The 16,335-nt window shown below is 61.7% G+C and overlaps 2 protein-coding genes across 6 annotated transcripts in view; one reads left to right on the plus strand and one right to left on the minus strand.

Annotated features, from left to right (window-relative positions):
• Positions 1-6,161, plus strand: part of ARHGEF17 (Rho guanine nucleotide exchange factor 17) — a 32,229-nt gene extending 26,068 nt beyond the window's left edge. Inside the window, exons 13-21 of the mRNA XM_062567462.1 lie at positions 224-417; positions 547-794; positions 945-1,194; positions 1,300-1,386; positions 1,475-1,542; positions 2,529-2,677; positions 2,769-2,943; positions 3,053-3,307; positions 5,345-6,161. Coding sequence (XP_062423446.1) covers positions 224-417; positions 547-794; positions 945-1,194; positions 1,300-1,386; positions 1,475-1,542; positions 2,529-2,677; positions 2,769-2,943; positions 3,053-3,307; positions 5,345-5,520 — 1,602 coding nt within the window. The 3' untranslated portion in view covers positions 5,521-6,161. The remainder of the gene's footprint in view (positions 1-223; positions 418-546; positions 795-944; positions 1,195-1,299; positions 1,387-1,474; positions 1,543-2,528; positions 2,678-2,768; positions 2,944-3,052; positions 3,308-5,344) is intronic.
• A 5,607-nt stretch (positions 6,162-11,768) lies between these two features.
• The window catches only part of FAM168A (family with sequence similarity 168 member A), a 178,242-nt gene continuing 173,675 nt past the window's right edge, over positions 11,769-16,335 (minus strand). For 4 of the 5 annotated variants that reach the window (XM_062567466.1, XM_062567464.1, XM_062567465.1 and 1 more), the window contains 4 exons: positions 15,218-15,360; positions 12,910-13,084; positions 12,374-12,504; positions 12,144-12,234 (listed from right to left, as the gene is read on the minus strand). In XM_062567466.1, the coding sequence (XP_062423450.1) occupies positions 12,392-12,504; positions 12,910-13,084; positions 15,218-15,360 (431 nt within the window). In that variant the 3' untranslated portion in view covers positions 12,144-12,234; positions 12,374-12,391. Of the gene's footprint in view, positions 12,235-12,373; positions 12,505-12,909; positions 13,085-15,217; positions 15,361-16,335 lie in introns of all 5 variants that reach the window. The other variant, XM_062567463.1, reaches the window with a different exon arrangement.

Consider the following 16,335-nt stretch of genomic DNA (forward strand, 5'->3'; position numbering starts at 1 on the left):
GATTTAAGCATCCGGCTGTGCCCGGTGCCATGGAAGAGCAGCCCCGCAGCACTTCCCAAAATCCAAGTTTCAAGCCCCGCAGGCTCTTCACATGGCTCGTTCCCACGTTGCGAGGGGGGAGAGCGCGGGTCTTGCGGGCGGCACAGGGAGGGGGTGCTGGGAAAGGCTCTGCCGTGCTGCCCGCCAGTGACCCAAGCTCTCCCTGTCTCTTGCCCCCTTCCAGTTCTCTTGTGCCTCTCCCAGTCCCAGCAGCTCGGAGAACCCCTGCGAGGTCTGGGTGTGCAACAGCGACGGCTACGTGGGGCAGGTGTGCCTGCTGAGCATCCGCAAGGAGCCCACCGTGGAGGCGTGCATCGCCGTCTGCTCCGCCAGGATCCTCTGCATCGCCTCCGTGCCGGGCCTCAAGCGGCCGTACAGGTAGCTGCCGCCGGGGACGGACATCACCCTGCAAATCGGGGCGACGCCGGGGGCCCGCTGCACGGCGGGCTCGCGCCCGGCGCGCGAAGGAGGCCCCGGGTTTTGCCCCGCGGTGTCTGCTCCCGGCAGGGAGCGTCCCGAGTCGCTGGCCAGCCCGGCGGCGGAGGCGGCGGCGCAGCCGGAGGACGCCGGGCCCCAGCAGTGCCTGCACATCTCCATCTCGGGCTCCTCGCTGGAGCTCTCGGAGCCCGTCGACAGCGCCAACCGGGAGCTGATGCCTTTCGACAGCGACGACACAGACGACGAGTCCTCCCCGAGCCCCTCGGGCACCCTCCAGAGCCAGGCCAGCCACTCCACCATCTCCTCCAGCTTCGGAAGTGAGTCAGCCCGCGGGCAGGGAAGGGCCCTGGGAAGGAGCCGGGAAGGCTCTGACCCGATGCCCAGGATGCCGAACCTGCTTTGGGGCGGTCCGGGCGTGAAACAGCGCCTGCTCCATCTCGCCTCACCTCTTCCTCCTCCTCCACCAGACGAAGAGCTGCCAAGCTGCAAGGAGGCGGCGGCGGTGGAGACCACGAGCTCGGAGGAGGAGCAGGAGCCCACCTTCCTGGCCCTGGCGGGCCCCTTCGGCCCCGGCGGGCCCGGCGAGAGCCCCGTGGACGGACGGGCCGTGCGGCGCTCCAGCCGCGGCTCCTTCACGCGGGGCAGCCTGGAGGAGCTGCTGAGCCTCGACCCCGAGGCCCACCAGAGCTCCATGTGGCTGGGCACCGAGGACGGCTGGTGCGGTGGCGCGCGGCGGGCTGGCGAGCCGGGTTTGGGGGGGGGGGGCGGTTGGGGGACCACGGGAAGACGCTCAGCGCCGCTCTCCCGCTCTTGCGTCCCCAGCATCCACGTGTACCAGTCCTCGGACAACATCCGCAACCGGAAGAACAGCATGAAGATGCAGCACGCCGCCGCCGTCATGTGCATCTTGTAAGCGCGGTGCCGGGCTCTCCGGGCCGGGAAAATCCCGCCGCCCGTGGGCATCGGCAGCCCGACGCTGAAGCCCTTCTCGCCGCAGGTACCTGGATAACCAGGTTTTCGTGTCGCTGGCCAACGGGGAGCTCATCGCCTACCAGCGGGAGGCAGGTGAGGCCGGGGCGGGGGGGCCAGTTGAGAGCACGTGGGGAGGAGGGTTAGCAAATGGGACCCTCCCACCCCGTCTCGGCAGCCCTTTCCGGCCGGTAGCTCCAGCCCTGGCTCCAACAGACCATGGGAATTGGGGGGAAAAGCCCAAGCGACGCTTGCAGGTTGGGAGCAGGCGCTGGGGACTCTCAAACCAGCAAAGAGGTGGTTGTGGGGATGCAGCAAGAGCGATAAAAAGAGCGTGGTCTGCAAAGGGGTGGACAGGGCCTGGCTGTACCCTGTCCCTCGTTACGTGGGAATCGTGACCACCAGATAAAGGTGGTAGGGTGAAAGCAGAGCAAAAGAGGTGGCATCTTGCAAAGGGTGTCCGTGCTGCAGAGGGTGTCCGTGCTGCAAAGGGTGCCCACGCTGCAAAGGGTGCCCACGCTCCAAAGGGTGCCCATGCTCCAAAGGGTGTCCGTGCTCCAAAGGGTGCCCATGCTCCAAAGGGTGTCCATGCTCCAAAGGGTGTCCGTGCTCCAAAGGGTGCCCATGCTCCAAAGGGTGTCCACGCTCCAAAGGGTGCCCATGCTCCAAAGGGTGTCCATGCTCCAAAGGGTGTCCGTGCTCCAAAGGGTGCCCATGCTCCAAAGGGTGTCCATGCTCCAAAGAGTGTCTGCACTCCAAAGGGTGTCCACGCTCCAAAGGGTGTCCGTGCTGCAAAGGGTGCCCATGCTCCAAAGGGTGCCCATGCTCCAAAGGGTGCCCACGCTCCAAAGGGTGTCCGTGCTGCAAAGGGTGCCCATGCTCCAAAGGGTGTCCATGCGCCAAAGGGTGTCTGTGCTCCAGAGGGTGTCCATGCTCCAAAGGGTGTCCGTGCTGCAGAGGGTGCCCGTGCTGCAGAGGGTGTCCGTCCTGCGAAGGGTGCCCATCCCGGGGTGGGAGTTGGGGGGACGGCAAGCCGCTTCGCCGGCGGCCCAGGCGTTATCTCACGGCGGCGGCGCTCGCAGGGCGCTTCTGGGACCCGCAAAACTCCAAGGCGCTGGCGCTGGGCTCCCCGGGGAGCCCCGTGACCAAGATGGTGGCGGTGGCCGGCAAGCTGTGGTGCGGCTGCCAGAACCGGGTCATCGTCCTCAACACGGCCACCCTGGCGCAGGAGGTAAGGGAGGCGGGCCGGGCCGGGCCGGGCCGGGCCGGGCCGGGCCGACGGACGGACGGCGGTGGCATGTGGCCGCTGTGTCGCCGCGCAGCACGCCTTCGCCGTGGGGCCGGACAGCGGGCGCGGCGTGAGCTGCATGGCCAGCGCGGGCCCCGGCGTGTGGGTGGCCCTGCAGAGCAGCGCCCAGGTGCGCCTCTACCACGCCACCAGCTACGAGCAGCTGGCCGAGGCCGACGTCACCCCGCCCGTGCACAAGATGCTGGCCGGTAAGCGAGCGCGCCGGCGGCGGCGGGGCTGGGCGGGGTGGTGGGGGGGTCCCGCGCCGCGGGCGTCCCCGGGCCGGAGGGGACGCGGTGGTGACGGGCGGCCCCGCAGGCGCCGACGCCATCATCCGGCAGCACAAGGCGGCGTGCCTGCGGGTGACGGCGCTGCTGGCCTGCGGCGAGCTCCTCTGGGTGGGCACCAGCGCCGGCGTGGTGCTGACGCTGGCGGCCGCCGCCGCCGCCGCCGCCCGGGCGCCCCCCGCCCTCGTGGGGCTGCCCCAGGGCCACACGGGACACGTGCGCTTCCTCGCCGCCCTCGAGCTGCCCGCCGCCCGCGACCGCCGCTGCCCGCCGCCCGCCGACGCCGGTACGCCGGGGCGGGGGGGGTGCTGGGGGTGGGAGGGGCTAGTGGGGTGGGAGGGGCTAGTGGGTGGGGGCAAGTGGGAGGGGCTGGTGGGGTGGGAGGGGCTACTGGGAGTGGGAGGGGCTACTGGGGTGGGGGCAAGTGGGAGGGGCTGGTGGGGTGGGAGGGGCTACTGGGAGTGGGAGGGGCTAGTGGGTGCAAGTGGGAGGGGCTACTGGGGTGGGAGGGGCTACTGGGGGTAGGAGGGGCTACTGGGGTGGGGGGCAAGTGGGAGGGGCTGGTGGGGTGGGAGGGGCTACTGGGAGTGGGAGGGGCTACTGGGGTGGGGGCAAGTGGGAGGGGCTGGTGGGGTGGGAGGGGCTACTGGGAGTGGGAGGGGCTACTGGGGTGGGGGCAAGTGGGAGGGGCTACTGGGGTGGGAGGGGCTACTGGGGGTAGGAGGGGCTACTGGGGTGGGGGCAAGTTGGAGGGGCTAGTAGGAGTGGGAGGGGCTACTGGGAGTGGGAGGGGCTACTGGGGTGGGGCTAGTGGGGGTGGGAGGGGCTACTGGGAGTGGGAGGGGCTACTGGGAGTGGCAGGGGCTTGTAGGATGGGAGGGGCTACTGGGAGTGGGAGGGGCTACTGGGAGGGGCTACTGGGAGTGGGAGGGGCTACTGGGAGTGGGAGGGGGCAGTGGGGGAGGGGGGCTAGTGAGGGTGGTAGCGATTAGTGGAGTGGGAGGGGCTAATGGAGGTGGGAGGGGTGAGTGGAAGTGAGAGTGGGAGGGGCTAGTGGCGCTGGGAGGGACGAGTGGGGGTGGGAGGGGCTACTGGGGGTGGGAGGGGCTAGTGGGAGTGAGGGGCTATTGGTGAGGGAAGGGTTAGTAGAGTGGGAGGGGCTAGTGAAGGTGGGAGGGACTAATGGGGTGGGAGGGGCTAGTGGGAGTGGGAGGGGCTATTGGTGTGGGAAGGGTTAGTGGAGTGGGAAGGGCTAGTGGGAGTGGGGGGTCTAGTGGGCCCAGGAGGGGCTAATGAGGCTGGGAGGGGCTAGTGGAGGTGGGAGGGGCTAGTGGGGTAGAAGGGGTTTGTGGAGTGGGAGGGGCTAGTAGAAGTGGGAGGGGGGCAAGTGGGAGTGGGAGCTATTGGGGGTGGGAGAGGCTGGTGGAGTGGGAGGCCACTGAAGGTGGGAGGGGCTGGTGAGGGTGGGAGGGGCTGCTGGGAGTGGGAGGGGCTAGTGAAGGTGGGAGGGGCTAATGGGGATGGGGGCTAGTGGGGAGCTAGTGAGGGGGCTGCTGCAGTTCGGAGGGGCTAGTGAGGTGGGAGGGGCTTGGGGGGAGGTGGGAGGGGCCGTTGGGGTTGGGAGGGGCTACTGGGGGTGGGAGGGGCTCTTGGAAGTAGGAGGGGCTAGTGGGGAAGGACTGGGGTGGGAGGGGCTTGGGGGGAGGGGCCTTGGGGGGGAGGACGTAGTTGGGGGCTAGTTGGAGTGAGAGGAACTTCTGGGGTGGGAGGGGCTATTTGGGGGAGGAGCTTTGGGGTGGGAAGGGTCAATGTGGGAGCTATGGTTGGGAGGGGCTATGGAAGTGGGAGGGGCTACTGTGGGGAGGAGCTACTGGGGTGAGGGGTGCATTGGGGTGGGAGAGGCTATGGGGGTGGGAGGGGCTATTGCAAGGGAGGGGCTACAGGAGGTGGGAGGAGCTCCTGCAAGAGAGGGGCTATGGAAGTGGGAGGAGCTATTGAAGGGGAGGGGCTATGAGGGTGGGAGGGGCTATTGTGTGGGAGGGGCTATGGAGGTGGGAGGAGCTATTGCAGGGGCGGGGCTATTGGAGGGGAGGGGCTATGGAGGTGGGCGGGGCTATTGCAGGGGAGGGGTTATGGAGATGGGCGGAGCTCCTGCGGGGGCGGGGCTACAGGGGGGTGGGTGGGGCTATTTCAGGGGCGGGGTACATGTGTGGGCGGGGCTCCAGCCGTGGGCGGGGCTCTGTGGCAGCAGAGCGGGCCGGGTTGGGGGGGGGGGCGGTGCAAAGCTGACGGCGCCGGGACGGGGGGGGGGGGCCGCCCGCAGGGCCGGAGGCGGGGGGCGCGGGGGCCCGGCGGGAGGGCGCCCGGCCCCGGGGGGCCCAGCCCCAGCTGCTGGTGATCAGCGGCGGCGACGGCTACGAGGATTTCCGGCTGGCGGCCGGCGGCGAGGCGGTGGGCCGCGACGACAGCACCAACCACCTCCTGCTGTGGCGGGCGTGAGGGGCCCCCCCGGCGCCGCCCGCCCCCCCCCGCCGCCCGCCTCGCTCTGCTCGCCCCTCCCTTCCCTTGAAATATATATATATATATATATTATATATATAAATATCCTTATTTATTGGCGGCGGGAGGAGGAGGAGGAAGAGGAGGGTGAGGGGCGTGGGAGCCGGGGACGGGCGTGCGGGCGGAGGGGGGGGGGGCCTGGCAGCCCCCTTCCTTCGCTCGCCCCCCCCAACCCCCCCCCCACTCCCGCCCCTCGCCCCGACTTGGCCGCCCGCGCCGAGCTTTTCCCCTGCCGCCGTCCCGAATCCGCCGGCGGCCTCCGCTCTGCCCCGGGCCCGACCCGCCGCTGCTCCTTCTCCCGCGCTGGCTGCCCGGTCCCGACCCCCCGCCCCGCGCTGAGCCGAGCCGGGACGCGTGGAAGCGCTCCCAGCCCCGGCGAGAGGCGGGAGCGCTGCTTTCCCGCGTCCGTCTGTCCGCCCAGAGAGGGTTGTTTATTTTTATTTTTTTTATTTTTATTTTTTTTTTTTTTGCGGGGGGGTCCATACGGATGGCAGGAATGTTTTTGGGGGGGTGTTAGGGGAGGCTTTTGGTCACTGTGGGCTTTTTGTCATTAAAGGTCACCCGTGTCAGGATTAAACCGAGCGTGCCCTCGTCTTTGGCCTCGCGCCGTCCCGGCCCCGCGTTCCCGCGGCCGAACCCCCCCGTCCCCCTCCCCAGCACCGTATCCAGAGGGGAAAATCGCGGCCCAAACCGGGGACTTCTCCCCCCCCCCCCCCCCCCCCCAGCCTGGGACGGAAATGTTGGGTGCGGGAGGGGGCGCGGAGGCGGGAAACGGCACGGGAGGCAGTGCGCTTTTAGGGAAAAGGAGCTGAAGGGGGAATTTCCTGCCGAACTGGGCTTTTTGAACCACCGGGCGGGTTTTTTTTTTTGTTGTTTTTTTTTTTGTTTTTTTTTCCCCTGTTTCGCCCCAAAACGCAGCGCCGGCGGCTCGGCGCCCCCCGCCCCCGCCCGCGGCGCCCCGCGGCGCCCGGCAGGTGGCGCTGCCCGGCGGGGGGGGGCGGGAGGCGCTTCCGAACGTTCGCGCGGTGACGAGGAGGGAGGCGGGAGCCCCGCGTTGTGACGTCACAAAGAGGGCGGTGACGGAGGCCGAGCTGCTACTTGAGCGCCCGGCGGGTTCATTCATAAAAGCGGGCGGCGCGGGCGGGCGCGGGCGGCGCCGCCTCGGCCGGGAGGGGTGCGCGGGGGGGGGGGGGGGCCTGGCTCAGCCCCCCTTGGCTCAGAAGGTGTTTTAGTCCCAGCGGTCGCCTCCGGCTTGGCCCTGAACCGAGCAGCGTAACTAGTGTTTGCTTTGCCTCGTCCTTACCCGTGAGCGTGGCCTGGTGGCCGGAGCTGTCGGTGCTGGCTGCAGCTGCTGCGGGAATATAGGTCAAAATAAAGGGCAGAGAGGGGAGGAAGTAGGTTAAGGAAAATCTACAGTAGCTTTTTTTTTGCGGGGGGGGGGAGAGATGGGAACTGCTTGTGCTGGAGTTGGAAAATCACAGGGTTTTGGCCTCTGCTGTGGTGTTGGGTACCTGCACCCCAAAAAGGCTGGAAGATGCCCTCAGATCAGAGCTGTGGGATCAACTTACTGCAGTGCTGTCTGGGTGCTGCTCTTGGCTCTTCCTGGTGGGGTTCAGACTGGGCTAGTCCGGCATCCCCAGATGACGCTATTCCAAGTGTCCTTGAAGCCTAAACCCTTCAAGGCCATGTCCTGAAATGAGTGGCACCATTAGCACCAGCCTGATGGCCAAGAGATTGGTGAGCCAGAAGAGTAGATGCTGCTCTGCCTCTTGGCTTGCTGCCTGAAGCAGCGCTCGGTGTGGGCCAGGCTGGGAACATCAGTTCCCCAAAAAACCCCGGGAGCCTGCTGATTCCTGCCCTGGGAAGATGGGGCCAGCTTGCAGCAGCATTCAAAAACAAGCCTAAGTCAGTCATCCGTGGGACAAAGGCCACCATTATAAGTGCCATGGGTCGTGTGGCAGCTGGGTTGGGATTGCAGCACCCGCTGGTGCCTCTTTGGAGGGTGCTCGGAGGAAGCAGCACTTGCCACATGCTGCCGAAAGGACACGTTGCCTCCAGCTCAGCCGCCAAGCTGGCCACTGAATCACTGCGCTTCCCTGCCCATGGTCGTGCCCTTGCGAGAAAGGCCTGGCTCCATCTGCTCTGCACCGTCCCAGCAGGGAGACGTAGACTGCAATAAACCTCTCAGCGTCTCCTCGCTCCTCCTGTGCTCCAACTTTCAGCTACGTCACTGGTCTCCACTGGACTGGCTCCAGTCAGTTGTCCAGTTGGGAATCCCCAGCAGAGGATCCAGATGTGATCTCAAGAGTTTCACATAATGGTTGAGGTTGGAATTGACCTCTGGGGAGACCATCTAGTCCAACCTCTCTGCTCAAGCAAGGTCGCCTAGGCAGGTTGCCCTGGACTGCGTCCAGATGGCTTTTGAGCTTTTGAGTATCTCCAAGGATGGGAGACTCCACAACCTCTCTGGGCAACTTGTTTCAACCCAGCTTTCCCTAAGGCCCTGTGCTGGGTAGAAAGATACCAGTTTCCTGCAAAGGTGGCATAGGAGATGGAGCAGGGAGGGGAACCCATCAAGGTGCATCCCCTGAGATTGGACTAGGCTGTGTCCATGGTGTGTTAGGCCCCTCCGGCTGCCTCCCAGCATCTCCCCTTGCTGGGATGAACGTACAAATGTAATTAGATGCATCTCACACCATTGGTGCTGGAGACTTTAATTAGGCTGCTGCAAATTAGCAGGAGGAGGAGTGTGCTTGGAGAACGAGGTCACGCAAAGCTGCAGAAGATCTGGCAAAGGCTTCTCACAGATCTTTGTGACTCTGGCCAGTCTCACTGCTCTCAGCGGTCTCCAGGTCAAGAAGGCAGCTCCAGGCCTCTGTGGGAGCCAGCCAGAGATCGTGTGCCCCAAAATCATGGTGGCCAGAGGCTGGCTGCCTCAGGGAACTGGGTCTAGGGATGTTGCAAAGAGGTCCTACATGGATCTTGAGGTCCCCTGATCACTGCTGGCCAACAGGGAACCAGTGCCCCAGGAGTGAGCAGCCTGCAACACAGTGGAGTGAAGCCCTAGTAGATCTTGAGTACATAGATGGAAGAATGATGGAAGTAGGAAGAGACACCACCAAAAGAGGCCCCAGATCATTTTACCACTGAGCAGCAGCATTTCTTGGCTCCTGCTGGGATCCCAGCACAGCCTGGAGAGGAAACTTTTAGTTTTGGGGGTTACCAACATTGGGCTAAACCCTCCCTGAGGATCCTCCAGGATCTCTGAGCAGTGGATGGCCGTATCGCCACTCCTTTGGGCCTCGAAGCTCCCTGTGGGTGTTGGCAGCATGTGGGCACTGGCAATCACTGCTGTTCCTCTCAACTCTGCTGCTGGGAAAACGTCTGCTTGGCGGATTTAATTAAAAGGCACCAGAGCAGGGGGGAACAGGACGGAGCAGAGCTGGCCACAGCGGAGGCGAGGAGCTTGGCCACTTCAATGCGAGCGGGACGGAGAGGTCCCCGGTCAGGATTTCCCTGGGCCAGAGGGCGACCTGTCACCCGGGTCCCCCCCTGCAGTTCCCCCACCACCACCAGGTGGGAAAATGAAATAAAAGCCAAGCCGGGGTTCGGAGCCACCGCAGCTGAGGACTTTGCTGCTCGTGACACGGGTGGCAGGAGCTTTGCCGGCCGCGTGCGGCAGGCTTTGCTCTTGCAGCCCACAGGCACGAAGCGGGTCCCCCAGCCCTTCCCGGAGAAGCAAGGCAGCCCCCCCCTCCAACCTGGTTTTGCTGGATTTCAATGCGAGACTCCCAGTTTTGCTGGATTTTGATGCGAACCCCCCCAATTTTGCTGGCTTTGAAAGCAAACCTACCCCCAGGTGAGATGTTTTGCAGAGTAAAACCTGGCAGGGAGCGGCCCCCGGTGCCTCAGTTTCCCCAAGGATGCCACCAGCACGCTGGTGCGGCTGATCACGGAGAGAAAAGATGCAGGATTTGTGGGGGAGGGCACAGGAAGGAGCTGCTGCTAAAATGCCCGGGGGGGGGGGGAGGGTGCTAAAATGCTGGGGTGAGGGGGCTGGACACGGTCCTGCGGCTTTTGGGCCGCCCGCATCCCCGAGCCCCGGGGGAGGCCCGACGCCGAGCGGCGGCCGCAAGCCGTCGAGGTACGGCGGCTCCGTTCCTCCAGCGGCAACTCCGCACCCTGTTTTACCTTCTGCTCTTCCCGCAGGCGCCGGCGCCCCGCCCGGGACTTAAGCGCGGCTTGAGCGAGGCTGCGGGGAAAATGCGGCTCTGGATCGCCTTGGGGAGCGGAGTGGCTGCTGCTTGATGGGCCCAGCCGCTGGGTTCCCCTGAGCGTTGCCACGCCACGGGATTCCCCTGGTCCTTCTCCCCGCTGCAGTCCCGGCACACTTTGGGCTTCTTTCCCAAACATGCTGGGGGAAACAGGGGCCGCATAGCTTCTAACAAACCTGCAGGACTGAGGTGTTAACTCTGAAGCCTAATGAGGACACCCTGGGAGCCGACCGGTCTTAACCACCTGATAAATGCACAAACACACACGCACACACACATGCGCGCGCGCGCATACACACCCATGCGAGCCTGCAACATGGGGTTGGGGGCGGCGAAGACGCGGACGAATCCTCGCGGCCGTGCAGTGGGTTGGATTTTTTTTTTTTTTTTTGGAAACATTTTAATAGTTATCGAATGGGCTACATCTTACAGTAAACAGCATACGGTTACAAACTCGCGGCTGAAACCCGTCGGGCAGCTCGAGCGCGACCTGCTCTTCTGACCGGAACGGCAACGGGACCCCCCCCCCCCTCCAAAATAAAATAAAATAAAATACAGCAAACCCCCAGACTGACGCTTCGCGTTCACCAGCGGAGGCTCTCGGCGACGCTTTGGGCCCTTGCGCACCTCCGCGGCTCGACTTTGGAAGACATTGACATTTTTCCCGGCGCCGAGCGCCCCGGGAAAGCTCCGGCAGCGCCGCGGCCCGGCCCGAGCGGCTCGCGCGGCGCCGGAAAGTGTGTGTGTGGGGGGAGGGGGGTGCTCGCACGGAGAATTTTTGCAATTTTGCCCATTTTTTCAGGAAAAAATACCCCCAAAACCAGCATAAACCACCAAAAAAAAAAAAAAAATTTAACCCTGGGCTTGCCCATAGCTGCCAGCTCTTAACTATCCTGCTGATTCAGGGCAGCAAAACAACCTTCCTTAACCACCTCCTCCCTCCCCGCCCCCCAAAAAAGAAAAACTTAAATAACACTTCATGATTTAAACAAAAAATAATAATAATAAAAAAAAAATTAAGCACTTAAATTACATCTGGGACCTGCCAAAAAAAAAAGGGCTTTGCTAGGTTATTCGTATCGCCCGTAAAATATGGGCGCGTGGGGCCCCGGCCGGTTTATTTTTCCTTATAACAAGTTTTTCCCACCCTGGCCCCCTTTGCCAGGAAGCTTCGTCTTCGCACGCCGTTAGGTAAACCGACGCTTTCCACCCCAAAGCTGGCGGCTTTTCCCCCTCTTTTTACTTTTTCTTTTTTAGCGCTGAGCCCAAGGGCGCAGCGTCGGCGCGTCATTTCCACGGGAACCCGAGGCTTTTCGCGACAGCGGGGGGGGGGGGGGGGGAGGGAAAAAAAAAAGCATTCACCAGAGCGCTGAAATTCCAGTAATTTTTTTTTTTTTTTTTTTGATTTCTTTTTGCCCAGGTTTAATTTTGGTTGCTTCGGGGTTTTTTTTTCCTTTTTTTTTTCTCCCCTTGCAATTTTTCTTTCCCATAAAGCATAACACAGGCGAAAGCCTCGGCTCAGCCTTGGTGATGCACCGGGAGCCGCTGGATGCCACGTTTTGGGACCAAAAAAAAAATCAAATCAAAACCAAAAGCAAGCTTTTTTTTTTTTTCCCTCCTCTTCCTTTTTAGGGAGAAAAACAAAAATTAGAAGACGAAGGCCCTCCGGCCAGGGAGGCTTTTTATTGCTATCGCTTTGCCCTGCCCACGCCGGTGCCCGTTCGCTTACTCCTACAAAAAGAAGGGTTCAGGCGGTGAGACTCTATCACGACAGCTAGCTGGAAGACACCAATATTTTTTGTGTTTTTTTTTTTTTTGTTGTTGTTTTGTCCCCCCACCCCCCCCCCCCCCCCGGTAATACATTATGGAAGATTAAAACAATTTGCAACAAAACAGCCCCCCCCCCAACCCAACCTCGGGAGAAGCCGGCCCCTCCGTGCCCCGTGTCGCCCGCCGCCACCGTGGGGGCAAAAAAATACGGGGGAAAACCAAGGATAAAAAATAATTTAAAAAAAAAAAAACCCACCCGGTAACGCAGCGAACCCAGCTGGGGAGCGCGGGGGGCGCTTGGCGGAGCGGTGAAGGTGCTGAGCTGGAGACCGCCAGGAGCAAAGAGAGACTTTTGCTATTGCTCAGTGTCGGCGTTTGTGTTACACGATTTTCCGTGGGCCGGGGAAGGGAGAGAGGGAAGCGGGGGGAGGAGAAAAAAAAAAATGAGGCCGAAGATTAGAAAAAGCAGCTTTTACAAAACCCACTAAAGAATGCATAAAGTGACCCTTGCACTTCTGCCGTCGTCGTCTCGGTTTCCTCTCGTTCCGGCCGACGGCCGAGCCGCCGCCGTTCAGACTCGCGTCGCTGCCTCCGAGGACGGCCGCCGGATCTGCAGGAGAGCAAGCGCAGCGGGGAGGTGGGGGTTAGGAGCCGAGGTGGTGGTGGTGGTGGTGGTGGTGGTGGTGGGGAACCCCACGGGGCCCCCCGAGCCGAGGGCACGGAGCCAGCGGGATCCTTACGGCACTTACGGGAGCGGGCCAGCAGGTCTACCAGTGGGGCGGCACGTAGCTGTAGGCAGGGGTCCCTTGCGCCCGGTACGTGGGCACCGACACGGGATGGGCTCCGAGGGCCGTGTGCTGCGGCGTGGTCAGCAGCGTTCCTGCAAGGGCAAAGCCCCCGGCGGCACGGTCAGCGCCCTGCCCGACTCGCCCTCTCGCCGACGGCGGCGCGAGCGCCCGGCGCTGACCCGCCGCCCTGCCCTTCGCCGTGATCCCAAGCTTGCGAGTGCCAGACCGGGACGAGCGCAGGGCGTTGCACCTCCTAATTTCTTAGGGGAACTTGCAGACTTCCTAATGCCACAGCTGCCCCTCGCTGCATCACCGCCTGTTATCAATTAATCAAATTTTCCCAGGATTTAACTAGCCCTGCCCATAAAACATGCAGCATTTGGGAATCACACATAAGCCAAGGCTGCTGTCCACTTTGTCCAGGCATCATCTAACATGCACAGCAAGACCCAAAGCATCTTCAAAGAGGACCCCAGGGATAAAACCGGCCATCTTACCTGCTGACATGGCCATGGTGGTGCCGGCGACCATGCCCATGGCCACGCCGTTGGTCCGGGGCGCGGCGACGGGCGCCGGATAGATGGCCGACGGGATGCTGTTGGGCTGCACCACGGTGGTGTGATGGATGACGTGGGGCTGGGCCGCATACACGGGCTGGGTGTAGTAAGCGCCCTGTTGGAGAGGAGGAGAAGACAGGGCCGTCTTGGTCGGCAAACAGTGAGCAGAAGCCCCGGCAGCAGCTTTATGCCGGCCAGTTGCCAGCTCAGGCACTCCAGGCTAAGGCCCGCTGTGATGGCCACTCCTGGCGACACAAGTCCTCAAGGTCTCCAGCTCCACTCCAGGAGCTACACTAAGGCTGGTAGGCATCCTGCCAGGTGCTGGTATTAACCATTGCGGATGGGAAATCATTCAAGTTCTGCAAAAAACAGCTGGTTTTTTGCTCCTGGGCCTTCCCAAGACCAGGAGCACGTCCCAGCGTCTGTAGACAAGGAGCAGTAAAGCCATGGCAGATCCCATCAGAAGCAGGTAAATAAGAGGCCCCCATGTGTAGGACCACAGGAGGGATCAGGACAACAGGAGCTGGAAGAAGATCCACATCTCAGACGGGTGAACCAGCTTTTGGGGGACAAATTCTGCTGTCTGGGCTTGCCAGGGTGAAATGGGATCTCAAGGCCCAGATCCTTTGGCTTGCAAAGAGGCAGAAGAAATGAAGACACAATGATTTTGGTCTGAGTCTCAGAGGTGGAAAGTGGAGAACGTCTGTGACAGACGAGGGAGCAGCGTCTCCTTGGGTTTCCAAAAGGAGACGGAGGAGCTCCAAATGGCAGGCGGCTGAGACCCCCAGGGATTTCCAAACGACCGGTGGGAGTAAAAGAAAGGGCCCAACAGAAAAAGCTCCCTGGCTGAAATAATGGAAGACCTGAAACGCGAGCTGCGCAAGGGAGAGGACTGCCGCACCAGGACGGGCAGGGACAGCGCCGTAGCCGTATCAAACCGAGACGGTCGGAAAGATTAGAGGGGTTTAAAACAATGAAGGGAGATTTTATCGCAGGTTCACGAAAGCCATTAGAGGACCTCTAAAGGTGCAGCTTACAAGGAGAACAGGTTACAGCTCAACTATCAAATTACTTCTTTCTTTCAGGAGCTAAAAAAGTTGCTCAGACAAATTTGACAGGCAGAAAAGGATTTCCTCGGGCAATTTCCAGCAGCTGGAGCCACAGTGACCGAATCCAGGTGCTTTCTCAGCCCACCTCAGCTGCCACGAAACAACATCCCAGGTGGGGAATAGTGCAAGCACAAGATGATCAGAAGACCTACCAACAGATCTATGTCCCTTGCAGGCTTTTAGGCTGTAAAACCTCTTATTTGCCCTTCCCCATGGAGCAGAGAGGAGCAAATGGTACCTCCACGTCCACCACCTGTCCTGCCTGCTGGTGGGTTGGGATGATATAGGGCTGCTGACTGAGCCAAACCTCCAGCTGGGGCAGGAAGAAGGCTTGTGCCTACCTTGCTTCACCAGGAGACAGAGGCACATCCCAGCCCAGCCCTACGCCCCGCCCCGGAGTACAGTCCCATGGGGAACGAGCACATGGGTACGTGCCCGGTGGCCCTTGGCCATGCCATGGAGTCCAGGAGCTTGATCAACCCTCCCTGGAGCCTTCTGCATTTGCTAAGACCTGCATTTCTAATGGTAGATGTATGCACCATGCACTGAGCAGCCAAGTCCCTGGGCTCGCCAATGCATCGAGCTGGCCACCGAGCCGCAAGGTGATGGGGCCATCAGGGACAGGGATACTGCCGTTGGCATCTGGGCCAGTCCCAAGGGATCAGGAGCAATGTCAGGAAGCAGCCTTCAAAGGGACAGCGATGTGTTTTGATGCAAACAGAAGGAGAGGTGACAGCATGCAAAAACGGGATGATGCCCTAAGTCTCAGCAGGGCATGGGGGAGACCCTCTGGGAGGCTGCAGCTGCTCCGGGAGCTGTTTTGTGGACATAGGACCAAAGGGGATGGAAAAAGCCACGGGAAGTGTGGGGCCAGCTTGCTCCGAGCAGCTTGCGACCCACAGAAGGAAGGGCAGCCCAGGGATTTCCAGATGACACTGGCCGTACATTGAATGCACAAGTCCCCGTGGAGCACCGTGACATGGACACGCCACTGGCAGCAGGGGCAGGAGGCAGCTGCAGGACAAACGCAAAGCTAGTGAGATGCCACCAGCCACCAGCAGCAGGATGTTGGGCTCACCCAGGCTCACCTCACAGCCAGAGCAGCGTCTGCCCAGGGCAGGAGGCACCGCAGCACCTACCTGGGTGTACAGGTTCTGCTGGGGATAGGCACTTCTGATGGGGTACATGGCCGTTTGGTACGGATTCGGAGACGGAGAGTAGGGCGGAGGCGCGTTGTTGCTCTGGGTCGGTGGGACCTTGTATGGAGTCCCCGCGGTGTACCCTGGCAAAGACAAGAGCAGGGGTCTGAGCCGCATCCTCAGCCAATGGGCAAAAGCACGGAGGGCCTTAAATCACCAAAGACGGCAAAATCCACCCAACCGTGTACATCTGCTTTGCAAAAATTACAGAGCTTCCTCCCTTTCTGCTCCCCACCCCGAGCACCGATGGGAGCCGCTAAGCTGGCTGAGCCCCTGCCAAAGCCGCTGCTCCAAGGGTTGCTCTCTGTTAAGGGCCCCCCCAAAAAAGCTACTGAGTTCATGGGGAACAGGCCAAAAGACAGCATGCTTTTCCCAAAAACCCATATCCGTCCCAAACCGATAACCCAGAGGACAAGGTGGCCCCCATCGGCTGAACCGGCACCCGTTGGCCATGGGTCTCACTTGGCATTTCGGCTCCTGTTTGCATCTTGGAGCTGTTTGGCCAGAAGGACGTTGCGCTTCCAGGAAGACCCGCTGCTACCAGCTCATGAGACTTTCTTGCAACTCCCCCCAAATTTGCCTTTTTTTTGTTTGTTTGTTTTGTTTTTTTTGTTTAAGTGCCATTCCCGGAGGCACAAGATCCCCCTAAGCATCTCCGTTCTTCTTCTAGTGTCTTTCAAAGGTCTCTTTCCACCGCTGAGGAAAGCCAGGAGAAGATGCGCTCCCTCGGGAGCTCTGAGACCGCCCAGGTTATTTTAGGGAAGAGCCTGTATTTCCTATTTGTAAAGCCTCTTCCAAAGCCGCCGGGCGTGAAGGCTGCGGGAGAAACCTCCGCCGAGCAGGTTTTCTCGCGGCTCTCCCACCCGAGCTGCTTTTGAGTTTCGGCAAGTGCACGGATGCGGAGGCTGCCGGGGTGTGGGAAAGCTCCCTGTGTGCTGGATTTTGTCTTGGAGCTCTTTTTCTTTTTTCCTCCCTAGGCAAAGAGCGTTTTCCGAGCACAAAAACGGACGCGCGGGCTTGCGATAAACCGGAGAAGTCGCCTCCGGCAGACCCGAGCA

The sequence above is a fragment of the Rhea pennata genome, chromosome 1, assembly GCF_028389875.1.
Source record: "Rhea pennata isolate bPtePen1 chromosome 1, bPtePen1.pri, whole genome shotgun sequence".
Lineage (NCBI taxonomy): Eukaryota > Metazoa > Chordata > Aves > Rheiformes > Rheidae > Rhea > Rhea pennata.